Source organism: Acartia tonsa, chromosome 1 (assembly GCF_053477335.1).
Source record: "Acartia tonsa isolate MP-2025a chromosome 1, ASM5347733v1, whole genome shotgun sequence".
NCBI classification, from domain to species: Eukaryota; Metazoa; Arthropoda; class Copepoda; order Calanoida; family Acartiidae; genus Acartia; species Acartia tonsa.
In genome coordinates this window covers 18,207,529-18,223,318 of record NC_137260.1, presented here as the reverse complement: position 1 = coordinate 18,223,318, position 15,790 = coordinate 18,207,529, and the positions used below count along the sequence as shown (strand labels likewise).

The following is a 15,790-nucleotide window of genomic DNA, read 5'->3' as shown; positions in this document are numbered from 1 at the left end:
GTTTAAAGATTTTTTGGATAGGCCTCCAAGTTCAAGAGCTGCGGGCCTCCAGGTCCTCTCTGTACAGGTAAAAATAAAAAATAAAAATTTTTTTTGAAGAGTTAGAAGTCAACGTATAAAACAAAATATGCATTTTTTTTCTTCAAATATGTGAATAACATTCAAAAATATGCATATTTTGTTTCATAGGTTGACTTCTAACTCTTCAAAAAAAAATTATTTTTTAAATTTTTACCTGTACAGAGAGGACCTGGAGTCCTGCAGCTCCTGAACTTGGAGGCCTATCCAAAAAATCTTAAAACTTGGGAAAATTCATCATATAAGAATGATTTTATCCCTATCCTCTCAGTCCAAAGATAAAGCCTATACTCACTGTTTACGCAAATGTGTCAAAACTTCCACCCCCCCCCCCCCCTTAATTTTCTGTGTTTCTATGTGATTATTTCAGTAATCATTACAAGCAATCAATCTAAACAAACTCTTAAAACAAGCAAGGATTTAGTTTTTTAAAGGGATAAGCCAATTGACGATAAATAAATTTACAACTCCAATGATGTTAGACAAAATTACCCCATCCTCTAGATTACAATTAGTGGTCGAAACTATTGGAAACTCAGCTTAATGAACCAACAAATAAAAATTTAATAAATCCAAAGTTGTTAAGTTAACGAACAAAAAAACGTTATTATAAAACTTTGGGGACTAGTGTAATAAGCCTAATTTCCCCTCCCTCCCTGTAAAACAAGACAATAATCAGAACAAAGCTCCATGTTTGCTTCAAATGCTGTCATGTATTAGATGCTATTTGCTGTAAACCAAAATTTCATAGAAATTTAGGTCATTTCACGTGGATAAATAAATAGCAAAATATTCGTTTTGGTGTTGTAATGTATTTATTTTATTATGACTTAGATCTTACACCAGATTGCCATGTACTCCAATAAAGTGAAACTTGTATTTGGCTAAATAAATATCAATATAATATATTGTTAAACCTAGTCTAAAATGTTAAAAAGAAAAGTTTTATTTCATTTATTTATCCCAGAAGGCCTGAGTTAAAAGCACATTTTCCAATAAATTAGATTATTTTATTTCATTACTGATATTGTTCTACGACAATAAAATACAATTTCCCAATATTTTACACCACTTAATGTATCAATTTCAATTCTTGCTTAACAAACGTGTCGGTGCTTTCCCTCAGAGTGCCTATAGAGCACTAAAACCCTAAACTTTATTTTTAAAATAGATTAAAAATAAGGGAGGATAGTTTTTTTTTACCTATGCCAGCCTAACTCCTGTGGGGTGACCTAACTCTAAGATTTATACTTAACATAACCCGACGGGGATACCCAATATACCCTAACCTAACCTAACCAAACCCGACCTAAAGTAATAGACAAACAAACGAAAAAACTATCTTAGCTCGACTGGGCACTTTTTTCTTAGGTTAGGTCAGGCTTATTGGAGCTAAAAAAAAGGCTTGAGCTACCTGCAAGGTCTTAGCTACCTTAGGAATTTTATGTAGTTTTTAGATTTTGTATATTTATGTTCCACATTTTAGAAAGTCATAGTAAGTTTTTGACAGGTTTAGGTATTTTGGAAATTCTGTAAATCTTCTTTTAAAGTCGTCACTAACATAATAAGAAACTGACAATCACACATTACATTACTTCTTTCTCATTGTTTGAACAAAATCAAAAGTTAGATAATTTATTCTGAAGGACACTTTTACTTTATTGTAACACATGTTTCAGATCTAAACCTGCATCAACTAAAAGATATATATTATACAATAACAATAGAAGTATTAGAGATTCCACAATTTTACAACCAAAAAATGGGCAATTTTCTTTTAAAAATCTTAAAATTGTACTTTTTTTGAGACAATTGCATTAAAATTAATACTTTTTCTTTGTTAGAATTGGGGACTAAGGTGATATTATATTATAATTTGTCCTTTCTCGGGGTGTTTTCTTCACCGTACAATAAAGTTTTATTTTATATTAAGTTAATCAAAAATAATATTACCACATCTATTGCTTTTTTTGCAAGTTGCAAAACAGTTTTTGAAGGATGGCATTTTCGTATCCCTAACAATTCTCAAAGGTTATCTATTTCAGAATATTTTGTGTAAATTTCAAGAAGTCAATAAAATCTGTGAATGAACAATCTATAACTCATACGTTCCATAAAACAATGAGCTGCTGGCATAACTTATACAAGTTTGTTTGGCAGGTTCCAAGCATTTAAGATGCATACAGTGCATGTAAAATTTCAGGAGATATATTCTTGTAGTTTTCTTAGTTATAATCATAATTAATTCCATTTAGTAACAAAAGTCATTTCAACTTTATTCATTAAAGATTTAAACTTGGAAAAAAAATCTTAGGTAGATTTGTAGGATTATGCAACAATTTGCATTATGAAGCCTTCTTTATAGAAATATATATGAAAAGAAACTATCCTGACCACTTTGTCAAGTATTTTGCCTGGCCCCTAGCCTATAGGGAAGGACAGTGGAGTTCAGGAAAATAGCCTAAAACCATACCATGTTAAAGCTTCCCTAAAAAGTACAACCAATTCTGACCAGCAATTTCTAAGATCTTAAGCTTCATACAATAAATCTTACTACTTTATATTAAAGAATATCTTTTTTTCAGGCATGGAAGTGTCCGGGTGTTGGGTAAACCTGGCTTGGATATGTCATTCCAACATGACTCCAGAAGGTAAGCAGAAGTCATTACGAAATAATTTGTCATGACGGATCAATTGTAGGTGCTATCTTGATGGATAAGCAGTCATTTAATTTAATTATTTTTACCTTTATTTTTTTACATAATAATAAAACTTTTCATTGTGTGTTAAATTATTTATCTTTATTTTTTAGTTTTAAAATTATCAAGACTTAAAAATCCCTCTATTGTATATATGCAACTTTTATATGGTTTATTTATTTATTGGTCCATAAAATTATAGTTTAAATGAAATTCTTGTAATATATACTAAAAATCACTTTCTAAATTAGTAACTTAAATTATCGTAAATTAAACATTTTTGACGAAACTCACAACCTATCTAAATAAAACCAATCTTTTTATCCAGCTAAATATTAACTTGCGACCGATCTATCTAGCTATCTTTCTATCTTACCTAATATCTATCTAGTGCTGTGATACAACTGGACTGTCTAGCAAACACAGGTCAACTGGTGACCTATGTATCTATTGTTGTGATACAACTGGACTGGCTAGCAAACACAGTTCCACTAATGACCTGTCTATCTAGCTATCATCTACCTATATAACCTAATATCTATCTATCTAGTGCTGTGATACAACTGGACTGGCTAGCAAACACAGGTCAACTGGTGACTGCCTGTTGCGATGACACAATCTACCTCTGGGACATTAAGTAAGTCAATGTTTTTTCAACGAACAAGTATAATGTTCTATAAGAATTTTAGATAAAGAAAGTTTCAGGAAACTCTAACACGTTAATAGTATATAATTTTGCATTACATTTATTGCCGATTATTTTGTACTTTTTATCAAAGTGGGGGGGGGGGGCCTTACCCTGCGGTGCTACCCTGTACCTAATACATCATAACATGACCTAAGGTACAGCACAAAAATTCACCACCTTTAATTTTCAATTAATGGGTGGTGGGATTTCTGTGCTGGATTTGGCACTTTTTTGGTGCACGTATTTTGATTCTATTGATTAATTTTCTATCGTATGTATAGTGATAAAAAGTTTTTAGAATAAAGGCCCATACTTTATGAGAGTTACTCTTAATTACCCTATGCTTAGATAGATTTGAATTGTATTATAACAATGGACTGGGCTTAAGTTTAGATAGAAGATATCAAGAAATAAATAGAATATAATAGTTAGTTATCGTATTTTTGTAATATTGGTAATGCAGGAATAGGTATTTCAAATATTCCGTCAATGTTTGATCACATGGCAAAACTTGAAATTTCTCTTCTCCCTTTTGGAACGACGAAGGTTACAATTTTTGGAATTTGATTATTATAATTAATTTTTTTATATATTGTGCAATATTTTGAAACTGTGATACATAATTTTGTCTTATTTTACGTAAAAAGGTATGAGTTCAAGTATTAGTTTCTTTAAGCTATAATTGATACTTACATCATCTTTTAAATTATGATTGTAGTTATTTGTCGCATCGTAATATAGACAATTTTTCGCGGATATCAAAATGAAAAATTAAAGGATTAAATCCAGTTAAACGAATTCAGTGGAGATATCAATCGGTTTCGAAGCCTTACTGGAAAATACAGTTTTCGGGCACATCTGTTTGTCCAATAAAAAGAATTTATTTTCCCGTAATTGCTATTTTTATGTCTTATATATTCATATTGGTTACTGATTGAGCTAAAATGTTTCTTTTCTATAAAAATGGTTCAAAGCTTTAGTGCAATTGTATTTAGGAACAAAAAAAGTATCAAGATATTTTCATTTTTTAATAAACAAACGTAATGCAGGGATCAAAAGGGATAAGACAATGGCCGATAAATTGATTTAGCACTCCAATGATGTTACACAAAATTACTTCTTCAGTAGATTATAATGAGTGTTTTAAATGTTTTGACACTCAGATCAATGAACCAACCAATCAAAATTCAATAAAGTTCACAAAGTTTTTAAGCCAACGAATAAGAAAACGTTGTTATTATACTTTGGAGACTAGTGTAATAACAGCCAAAAGTAACCCCCCCCCCCTCCCTGTATCTGTTTCAAATATTTCTTGCAATAATATTTGTTGAAAATGTTAATTTCTAGCACTTTGAACTTAGCGTGGTATTTGATATTTAACAAGTTCTTTCGCTATCTTTTTCCTTCTTCTACATTTACATATTTAAAGGCAAAGCTTTTCTATAATTCGGGGTTTATATAAAGTTTAAGCATCCAAATTGAAGTATTTTTGTTGATATATACGTAGTAAAAAGGTAATTAAAGAGTAGCATCGCTACAATTAAAATGTACACAACGATATGAAAGCTATTGTAAACTACAATTTTACATAAGTTTTACCTAGAAAATTATAAAATTATATAATTAGATCCCGCATTCATCAGTGTAACACTTCTTTTTTTTATATTTTTAGTAGTGTAGCTACTCTATATATAATTTGTCTGTATAATATCAAGTTGCTTAGTTTCGTTTCATGACCGAACAAGGGATTGGCGATCAAGGATTGATTATCCCCCCCGCCCCCCCCCCCCCCCTATAAAAAAAATTAATAATGTGGATTATGTAAATTTTTTAAAGTAAGTAGTTGCACAGTATTAAAATCCCGCTTCTCGAAGTCTTACTCGGCCATACGTAATGTTAGAGGGGTGACGCAAATGTCAGATCTAAGTTTTCGAAATTTGAGAAAAATTCATCAATATATCATAGCGAATTAGATAATCTTGAAATCATCGCTTTTATCTAATAGAGAAAATAAGTATATGGAATCGCGTAAACTGAGATATGAAATTTGCATAACCCTTACAACATTGCGTATTACCGCGTACGACTTCGAGAAACGGCATTTTATTACTGTCCGTCCATCATTAAAGAATCTCACCCTCTTCCTTCCCCCCTTCTGCCATGAAATTCTGGCCCCAAAACCTGTAAAACCCAAAGCAAAATATATTTCTTAATGAAAGTTATAAAATTACTCTGTGTTAATTTTAGGAAAGAAGAGGCTGAGTTGGTCCAAAGTTTGAGGTTCAACCGAGAGAGAATTACTTGCTTCTATACAGGTAATTAAATACATTTAGGGTCAGGTTTCTAATTCGGAGCTTGTGCAATGCCCTAGGTTCCATTGCAAAATACATAATGTTATGTTAATTTTTTTAATTTTATGATTTTTCTTAAAGCCTGAGTTTCAGTCAAGAAAGAATTAATTTCTTATAGAGAGATAAATAGATCTAATTAGGGTTATGTTTATATTTTAATCTAATTTGAAATAAACGTAGGTTTTTGATACTTATGGGAATTATATAGTTTCTTTCGATAGACAAATAAATTGAGTCAGATTTTTATTTTTAAGCTTGCAACAATGTTGAAAGTTAAACCAACTCATTTATTATGTAAATGTCCTGACGTACGAATAATAATATTATGTAGCTGCGCTGTTAATACCACACATTAGCAAAAACTGCCTACCATGGTGTTGCAAAAATGCCAATATGTGAGCTTTTATAAAACTTGGCAATCAAGTGTCAATTCTTGCAATCAAGCACTGATAGGGATAAAAATAATTTTATTTTAAAAACACTCTGTAATTAGGAAGAGAGGAGATTGCTTTTCATTTTTCTCCATAACATTTACCAGAATTAAATATTCAAGACTTTTTGGGGCATTTCATTTATTTATAATTTTCCATATTTATCAACAATTCTTTGTGAACTGCAGGGGCGTACAAGGGACCAGGATTACATCTTACTCCCCCCCTCCCCTCCTTCATTCTTACCCACTTCCCTTTAATCACAAAAAAAAGTTTTACGCTAAAATAATATCCAAATTTTCAGCAATTTCAAAAGAAATTAAGTTGCTGAATCACTGCCCCTAATTATCTGTGTGTAAGCGTATTTCTCTTCTTCCAACAAATAATACACATTTTCAAAAATAATATTTAGATTTACAATAAGGTATTAAATGCGGTAAATATGATTTTTAGCTTTAGAAATTGGATTGCATTTTTTCTGAATCTTTATCTACAAATCTTGCTGGTTAAAAACTGTCAATCTATGCAGCATGCAGATCGTGGCAGGGTATACAATAAATATCCACATTAGATATATCTATCTGCATTAGGGTTTTCACTAAACATTAAATTATTTTTACATAATTTTAGTTAGTTTTTAATAGTTTTTTGTAAATTAAATAATGTTTTAGAACCATTTTTTGTTTTTGTTTAATTAGGGTCATAATTTATTTTTTAGTTTATTTTATGATTTACCAAATGCTATGAGGCCTTAAAACTTTTTTTCAACATTGAAAATGGAAAGAGAAATAGCTTGTGTCGTTGATAATCCTTCAATATAAAGAAGTACATTTTTTTCTACTAAAACGATTGGTTTCTCCATTTTAGGGAAGCTTCACATAGGTTCTGGGATTTTTTTAGGCTAATTTGTGATTCAGATTCAAGTCTTTAATTGGTTTTATGCTATTTTATACCCCTCCATTATCGATGCTAGAGACACACACGCTTGTTTGTATTAATGTGGGAACACACCATGCATTGAGGTGCATTGGCGGGTGTATTGAGGTGTTGGGTACTAAACACAAGGGAGAGAGGGTGTTGTTGGTTGCTATAGTTATATAAATCATTGTAATGAGCATGGACAGAACATTTTGGAAAAAACGCAGAGTTTTGTGGATTAAATTATCAGATTAAACGTATTACTTTTGAATAGGGCAAACCGCTGTTATGTTAGATGCTTGAAATCTACAGTCTTAAAGATGTTCTTTACCTTATAGATTGATTTTTTCTTAATCATTTATCCTTATAAATTAAGTCCATTTTTTTTACATAAGATGAAATGCATTTTGAGGCCCCCTGAAAAAAGAAATCAACTGTTATCTAAAACAGTAAAAAATTTCATACATAGCAGCCATGGTTCTCTTGATAATCCTCAATTTTGTAAGTAATACACTTCTTATTATCAGGATTTGATACTTGAAAACACATATTTACTTAATCCTAAAACTATTTTCATATTTTTTATGATCTTATTTGCTGTACAATTATAGAAAATCACCCATGGCAATCCAGAAATTATTTTCTGCATTTTAATCTTCCAAGAAACTTTGGCATTAAAAAGTATTTGAGTGTGAATTAAATCAGGGAGGGAGGGGACATTGGACTGTTTATTACCCTGGTATTTAAAGATTTATTACCACATTATATAATTCGTCGGCTCAAAAACTTCTCTTTTAAATTTTGTTTGGTTATTTCCAACTTTTCTACCAATTAAGTTAATTTATAGGAGGGTAAATTTTGTTTATTAGGGTTAAGGATGTAAATCAATTTATCACTCATTGTCTTATCCCTTAGGATCCCTGGAACTTAATTGATTTTTGTTTTTCATTCTAAAGCATTTTTTAAGTAATTGAACTTTTTAACTTCATGGAAAAACTATTTTGCATCAAAATATTGATATAATGATTATTATTTATGACAATATAAGGGGGAAGGCGGATGTGCCACTTTTTGAAACCAAAAGTAAAACGTGCATGATCTCAGCCCATAAAAGGGTTACAGCTCTAAAATTCGGCACAGCAGTTGCTTTTGTGGAGAACAATATGGAACTGTGAAGAAACGGCGGCGGGACCGCCGCTCCTGCCGAAAACCGCCGTTCCCGCCGAAATTTTTTTTTTGCCTTTTCTCGCCATAATAGACAATTTTCAATCATCTGAGATAAACTTTTTTTTTCATGAAAATTTCGCTTATATTTTCACTTGACATTTTAAGATTTTACACTTTATTTTTTTATTTATTTTATAGAATGTCGGTTACCTTATCCGTATGTTGCGGGTTCGAGGCTCTCCGAACAAAAGTTATTGCAAATATAGGTATTAAATAATTGAAGGCAAAAAAACGTTTTCTCCAAAGCAAATATCTCTGTGCTGATTTAAAGTTATCTTTTAGGTCAGTAGGACGAACGGACATATCCAATTAATAGAACAGTTTCACAACAATTACTGTAATGGTTTTAAATTTCACAAGACCACAGTCATTCAATAGAATCAATATATTGCTAAATATGCAATTTTTGAATAATCAGATAAAAATAGGATAAAATTGAATTGCTACATCAGCAAAATTTTGCATTTTGTATCTTGAAGGTTAGCTGGGTTTTATGCGTCTATCCATAAGTAATTCTTATATAAAAGTAACAGGATGTCTGGTATTCGTGTAATTTGTAACGTGTCAGCTTGCTGTCGGGGAGGTGTCGGGTCCGAGTCTGGACCACATCGTGTCATACTAGAGACGTTAAAAGGTACCTACTGCTGCCATGTCAGTCGGCGCGCGTGACATAATCAGTAAGAGTAAGGGGGAATGCCTTAGCCTATAAACAGGCGCAACCCATTACCATGCAAAGTTAGGACTTCCAGATAAAGGTCGTGCTATCAAAGTGTTAATGGAGACTCCAATATGCACTTTCAAGATAAAAAATTAAGACAATTTTTATTAATTGAAATATTATTTTTTTGTTTTATAATGAAAAAATATTGTGTATATATGAATGAATAATAATATTGCAGCAAAAAGAAATATGTATAATAAAATTATTTTTATTTGTGTATATACTTGAATCTTGTACGTGGCGGGAATACAAGAAAAAATATAGTTTCCTTTCGGGTTTTCTTCGACCTCTACAATATGATAATTTAGCTTTTTACAATTTATATATTATTCTTGGATCTTCCTTTACTCTTATATACCATCCCCTTCTATGTTAGCAAGGTAAATTGACGACAATTCCCCCCCCCCCCCCCCCGTCATAATATACACGTATATTTTACATCCATTCTTATTATTTATAGGCCGTGTCTAAGTTTTATAAAATGATCATAATTAATCTAATGCATTACATTTATCTTAAGTGGTAAATATAGATGCGTTTCTTCGACCTTTACAATTTGTCAATTTTGGTTTATATCTATAGGCTGTGTCCTACGTAAGAAATTATCACAAATAATGTAATGCAATACTCATATCTTAACTTAGCATGCTGTAAATGTGGTAAACAAAAAAAATAGACATGTTTAATTGAAATAAAAATAAGAATCATAACCATTTATATCTTCAGTGGGTATACCCCTGAACTATGAATAACCAACCTCCATATTTTGTTACATTTAAATATTAATTTGTTTTGGGGATAGAACAATGCAGTGGTAAATGCGGGAAGGAAGAGGACAATGGGATGTTCATTACACATTTTGAATTAATGATTGGTAGGTTTATTTACTCGAGTATCCTAACATTGCAACCACTTATTATAATCTACAGAAGGGGTAATTTTTGTATCATCATTGGAAATACACAACAATTTATAGACCATTGTCTTATTCCTTTAGATCCCTGGGTGATAACTTTTAATACAATTGTTTCATAAATAGCTAAGTATTTTTCTATAGAGGATTAGTTCATTATAAAATTTCATTCTCTCTCAGTTTACATTAAAGAAAAAATATCATTTGTAGGTGGGTTAACTATGGTTCATTTTAAGCTGATGGGAAATTGATGGAAAAAAAGGAAATAAGAATAAGTTTACTATTGTGAAAAGTATGTTTTCATAGTAAATAGAAATGTTAGCTTTAGGTTTTCTTATTTATGTACTTAGGCAAACTTTTTTATATTTTTTTTACGTAAAGTACTTTGTCACTTTTCTTGCTTAGCATTTTTAGTAGCGCAGCTACTCTATACTACACTTTGTTTGTCTCTCAGTCGGTCAATAACGCTATGGGAAAATGCGATTTTCTTGGCTGATATTGTAAATAGACATTTGAGGTTTTCAGTTAAGATTCCTACTATGACATGTAAGTATCTGGTCTGTCTACTTGATGGTCAAGCTTCAAAAGACATAAACCTTATGTTGTCATCCTTGTTAATTTTTCATTTTATTATTTTACGACAGTTTGATTTAAACAAAGCATTTGACGGAAAGAAATTTTATAAACTGAGAAAAAGATCGTGCAATCAATGGCCAGGGTTGGTTGTCCTTATTGTATAATTTGTAACTTCTTTCCTCTAACTTTTTAGCTATTCTTTCCTCTAATATTTCTGCCATTTAAAAACGTCATATTTCGGAGAAATATTTAGTTTTTAATAGCTAAACACTGCCAATGCCCTATTATTCTGTTATTATTATCATTAAGAATATATTTATTTTGGAAATCTTTGCTTTTATTTCACTTTCTTATTCACATATTTCTTTTGAAAAGTTGTAGTTTTGATATCTTGATGTAAAAAGCTGAAGGTTTGTCTAAAAACTTTTTTTCTTGCCATTCAATGTAATAACTTTTTTTCGAGTATGGCTTCAAAACCGTTTGATATCCGGTGGATTAGAACCGGTTCTTAGCCATAACGAATAAGGGGGGGGGGAAGTTTTGACACATTTGCGTAAACAGGGAGAGAGGATAGGCTATTAGGGATAAAATCATTCTTATATGATGAATTTTCCCAAGTTTTAAGATTTTTTGGATAGGCCTCCAGGTTCCGGAGCTCCAGGCCTCCAGGTTCTCTCTGTACAGGTAAAAATTTTTTTTGAAGAGTTAGAAGTCAACCTATGAAACAAAATATGCATATTTTTCAATGTTATTCACATATTTGAAGAAAAAAACGCATTTTTTGTTTCATAAGTTGACTTCTAACTATTCAAAAAAAAAAATTTTATTTTTCATTTTTACCTGTACAGAGAGGACCTGGAGGCCTGGAGCTCCGGAACCTGGAGGCCTATCCAAAAAATCTTAAAACTTGGGAAAATTCATCATATAAGAATGATTTTATCCCTAATAACCTATACTCTCAGTCCAAAGATAAAGCCTATACTCCCTGTTTACGCAAATGTGTCAAAACTTCCCCCCCCCTTATGTCTAGCATCGTATTATATCCAGTTTTCTACTAGTATAAAAATGTACAATCATAAGATAAAAACCAGTTTTTTTTAGCACGGCATCTTGGGGCTAACAAAACTGATTTTAATTTTACATTTTAATATCCGCAGAAAGCTGTTTATAAATAGATGCGAGAGGGAGAAGCATTTTAGAGCCAAAAATCATCTCTGCAATGTTTTCAAACTTTTTGAGGAGTATCTTTCTTCACTTATGCATCATTTTCCTCCCGCGAACCGTTTCGCCGTTATCTGCCGCCGTTGGCGTGATTTTTAACGATTTTTGCCGTTCTCAAACTTTAAATGAAGATAGCTAGACTTAGAATAAAGATATTAACACAAAATCAAAAGTTTTTAAAAAATTATGTTATTGTTGTTTATGTTTGCAAAAAAATATATTTGAAAACACGCCTTATAAGTGTCCTATTTTACTTATACTGGACCTACCTAAAAATGCTGGGACCAGAACTGGGTGCACCTAACTCTATATTTTTGAACACAAACTTTGTTTACATTGAAGAAATATTCACATAGACGTTTATTTTGCTAAAATATTCCTATCCTAACTGAAGTTATGAAGTTTTATAGATTTTTTAAAATAGGGTAGTTTCGCTCCTCCAAAAAAGCCAGACGTACATACCTAATGAACATTAGAAGTTAACAGAGGCAAAATTTAAGTTATTTTCTAGTTAAAGCAAAAAAATTACATCCTTTCTTCAAATACAAGATAATTTATTGAAGTTTACTTTTGTCTACTCTTAATGTCCCGATTTTTGGCAAAAGATCGCACTGTGAAAAGTTGATTTTACTTTATTGAAAAATTTTAACCCCGGGATTATAAATTTTGGTTCGAATAATTTGAGAAGCTTCTCAATTTATTTTCTTACCATTAAGAACGATTTTCCTCCATGGACGAACTTGAATTGGAAGATAATTATAATGGGGGTGGGGGGGGGGGGGGGGTTAATGCAACCATCTCGTTATCAATGTATAAATGGCACTTAGAATTCGAATTTCGATCTGAAATTTTGCATGAGTAATCCTTGGTAGGTCTATTTTCCCTAAATCGAACAAAAAGTTGAAAAAGTAACGGCTAACGGCTCAGCCGTTTAGCCATTTTTCGCTATGTTCAAGGGAAATTCATCACGAAACCTATCTACACATAATACTCTTTTCTGCTCCAAAACGTTTTCAAATGGTTCTAGCCGGTAGTAGTTTTTGGCTATTTTTAGAGCAAATCTGTCATAAATTACGTAGAAATCAACTTTTTGAAACATATTTTTGCTTTAAATCATGTGAAATGATACAAAAAAAACTGTTTTTAGATTTCTAGTACTACCAACTACCGGCTAGAATCGTTTGAAAACGTTTTGGAGCAGCAAAGAGTATTATGTGGAGATAGGTTTCGTGATGGATTTGTATTGAAAATACCCAAAAAAAAATGGTTAAACGGCTGAGCCGCCAGCCGTTAGCCGTTACTTTTCCAACTTTTTGTTCGATTTAGGGAAAATAGACCTACCAAGGATTACTCATGCAAATTTCCGATCAAAGTTCGAATTCTAAGTGCCATTTATACATTGATTACGAGATGGTTGCATTAAACCCCCCCCCCCCCCCCTTTTATAAATATTTGAACATTAGCTACATGGATTAGGTCAATAATAGGATAATAATTATATTTATAATTTCAGCCCTGAAATCCAAATGGATGTATATTGGAACTGACAAGGGAAATGTTCATATTGTCAACCTAGATTCATTCAGCCTCTCGGGGTAAGTCAGGCTTTTTTTATTAAATGGTAGATTATCCTGGTACAAAAGTTACAGAATGTCTGTCTGTCTGTATGTACCGAAGGTCTTGCTAACCCTGGACTGATCTGACTCTCCTTTACAATAAAGCTCTTTATTCTTCCTGAGAGATATTGCCCCCAGAAGAAATACCCGCTTGATATATTTTTTTTATTTATTGTAATATATTGAAAGTTTAGGGTTATTATTTAAAAATTTAAACTTCGAGCCGTCATAAAGTGTACAATTATGTTTGGAATTATGATGTAAAGCGAAATCACAACTTGTTTTGATGAAATATATTGAGGTTTTATGGTGTGATTTTAATATTACAAGATTATGGGACCCGGCCAACTGCTAGCTAGCTGGGCAAGAATATGCCCCTGCACGCCTGCCAGCCCTTTTTATCCTGTTTATGTTCCTTGCCCCCACCCCCTTCTCCCTTTCCCTATAGTGTGCTTTAAAAAAGGGAGGTGAGGTAGAGGGGAGGGAAATAGAGTATGGGAAGGGGGCCGTGTATTCTTAACTTTTATATTTAAACTACTCTCTGTCTGCTATATTCAAAACTAACACAACGCGTAGCGGCATTTCATGCACTAGTACCTAAACTCAGTCAGAAACTGCTAAATTCTTGCACATTCCCTTTGAGCCAGTACCCAAAGTCTGAGATTCCTAAAAATTGAATATTCGATCCATTGTCCCCTCCCTTACTCCCTGTTAGAACCATTTATTATGCACCTTCCTTGAATATCGTTTGGAGTTAGGTCATATGTAAATTATAAAAACCCTGCTGAGTTAGTGTGTTTCACAAAGGTAAAGTTAAAAGAAAAAATTTTCTTAAATAATGAAGGGGGTGGGGGGTTGGATAAAACGATCAATGATGAAAAAATAAATAATACCTATATTAACAAATATCCGTATATCTTATTTATTATTTTGAGAAATGATCAATTAATAGGCGTAAATATGTCTCGATATCTATGAAACCAAACCTTACTATCACAAGAGAGCTATTAAGAATATTATTCTTTTCTGTCAGCCGTTCATAGCGTTTCTGTAAAACAACTAAAAACAAATAAAACGTAATTTTATCTGAAGCAAAACTATTTTGTCTGTGATTTGATATTAAAGTAAATTAATAGAGGGGACATGAACTATATGTAACTCTCCTCTCAGGGCAGGAATGATGTCCTGATTTGTATTGGATTTTTTAAATAAGCTAATAGCTTCGGAAATATAAACACAGCCAAGTCCCAACAAAAGAACAAAAGGCAATTTGCTAGAAGTCTCTGCTACTTGGGCCAATTATGATTTAAACAGTCGCGAAGTATTTTTCCCGGGAGTTGTTTGACGGCATCACATACGTGAAGCTACTTTAAACTCATATGGTACTAGTAGTAAAATTGTTAAAACACTAGGCGCCATGTTGTTTTAGCTGGAAATAAATAATGACGTATCAGAGAGAACAACTATGACGTCACACAAAGATAAGGAACTGTAGAGCACTAATAGTCGATTATCAGAAAAGAAAATATTTTTCACTTTTAAGTAAACTTTAAGTAAACTTTGTTGCCAACATTTACGTACTTTTCTACTTAGAATTTTTGCAGTAATGATTATCAGGATGTAGTGAGAGATAGATCTATACATTTGAAAAGTGAAGTCTTCTATAATTCACTAAGTGTGTCTGTCAGTTCGTCTGTCAGTATGTAATGCTATTAGTAAAGCTATTTGGTTGCTTTCGCACATAAGGGAAAACAGGGCTGTAGATTAATTGATGTTATATGCTTTCTTCATGTTATTATGTAACATAGGTGAGTTCTGTTTTTTGTTAGGTGTTTGCGTTCTAGGTTAGGGTCACCTTGGCTAATTTATCAATAAATGTATAAGCAGGGTTTCGGATCCGCATTGATTTTTTGCGGATCCGGATCCTCCAAATTTGGTCAGTGCGGATCCGGATCCTACCGGATCCGGTTCCGGATCCTTGACAATAAAAATAAAATCACCAAATTTTTAAAAAATATTTATTCTTTAATTCGAAGTAAAAAATACTTTTAATTTTCAAGTCTGACCCTAAACCTTAAAGATTGGCTCTCATCAAGAGAATGTCTGAGATTTTATATAAATTTAGGTAGATTTTTCCATTTTTTCCGCATTTTTTTGAGTCCAAGGATCCGGATCCTTGGACTCAAAAATATGCGGATCCGGATCCGAAACCCTATGTATAAGTATAGATATATAATCCAGATAACCACCTGAATCCAGTGTTGCCAACAAATTGCTTTCTGCTCTTTTTAGCGACTTGGCTCTGTTGATATACACGACGCTATTGGCTGATATTCTAAGACCTAGTTTAA

General features: G+C 32.1%; 1 protein-coding gene across 6 annotated transcripts in view; it reads left to right on the top strand.

Annotated features, from left to right (window-relative positions):
• Positions 1-15,790, top strand: part of Tomosyn (syntaxin-binding protein tomosyn) — a 111,904-nt gene that overhangs the window by 19,410 nt on the left and 76,704 nt on the right. For all 6 annotated transcript variants that reach the window (XR_013877649.1, XR_013877653.1, XR_013877652.1 and 3 more), the window contains 4 exons: positions 2,664-2,729; positions 3,328-3,414; positions 5,713-5,780; positions 13,337-13,418. Coding sequence is in view for 3 of the 6 variants with exons in the window: in XM_080153991.1 (XP_080010117.1) it covers positions 2,664-2,729; positions 3,328-3,414; positions 5,713-5,780; positions 13,337-13,418 (303 nt within the window). In the remaining 3 variants the exon portion in view is untranslated. The remainder of the gene's footprint in view (positions 1-2,663; positions 2,730-3,327; positions 3,415-5,712; positions 5,781-13,336; positions 13,419-15,790) is intronic.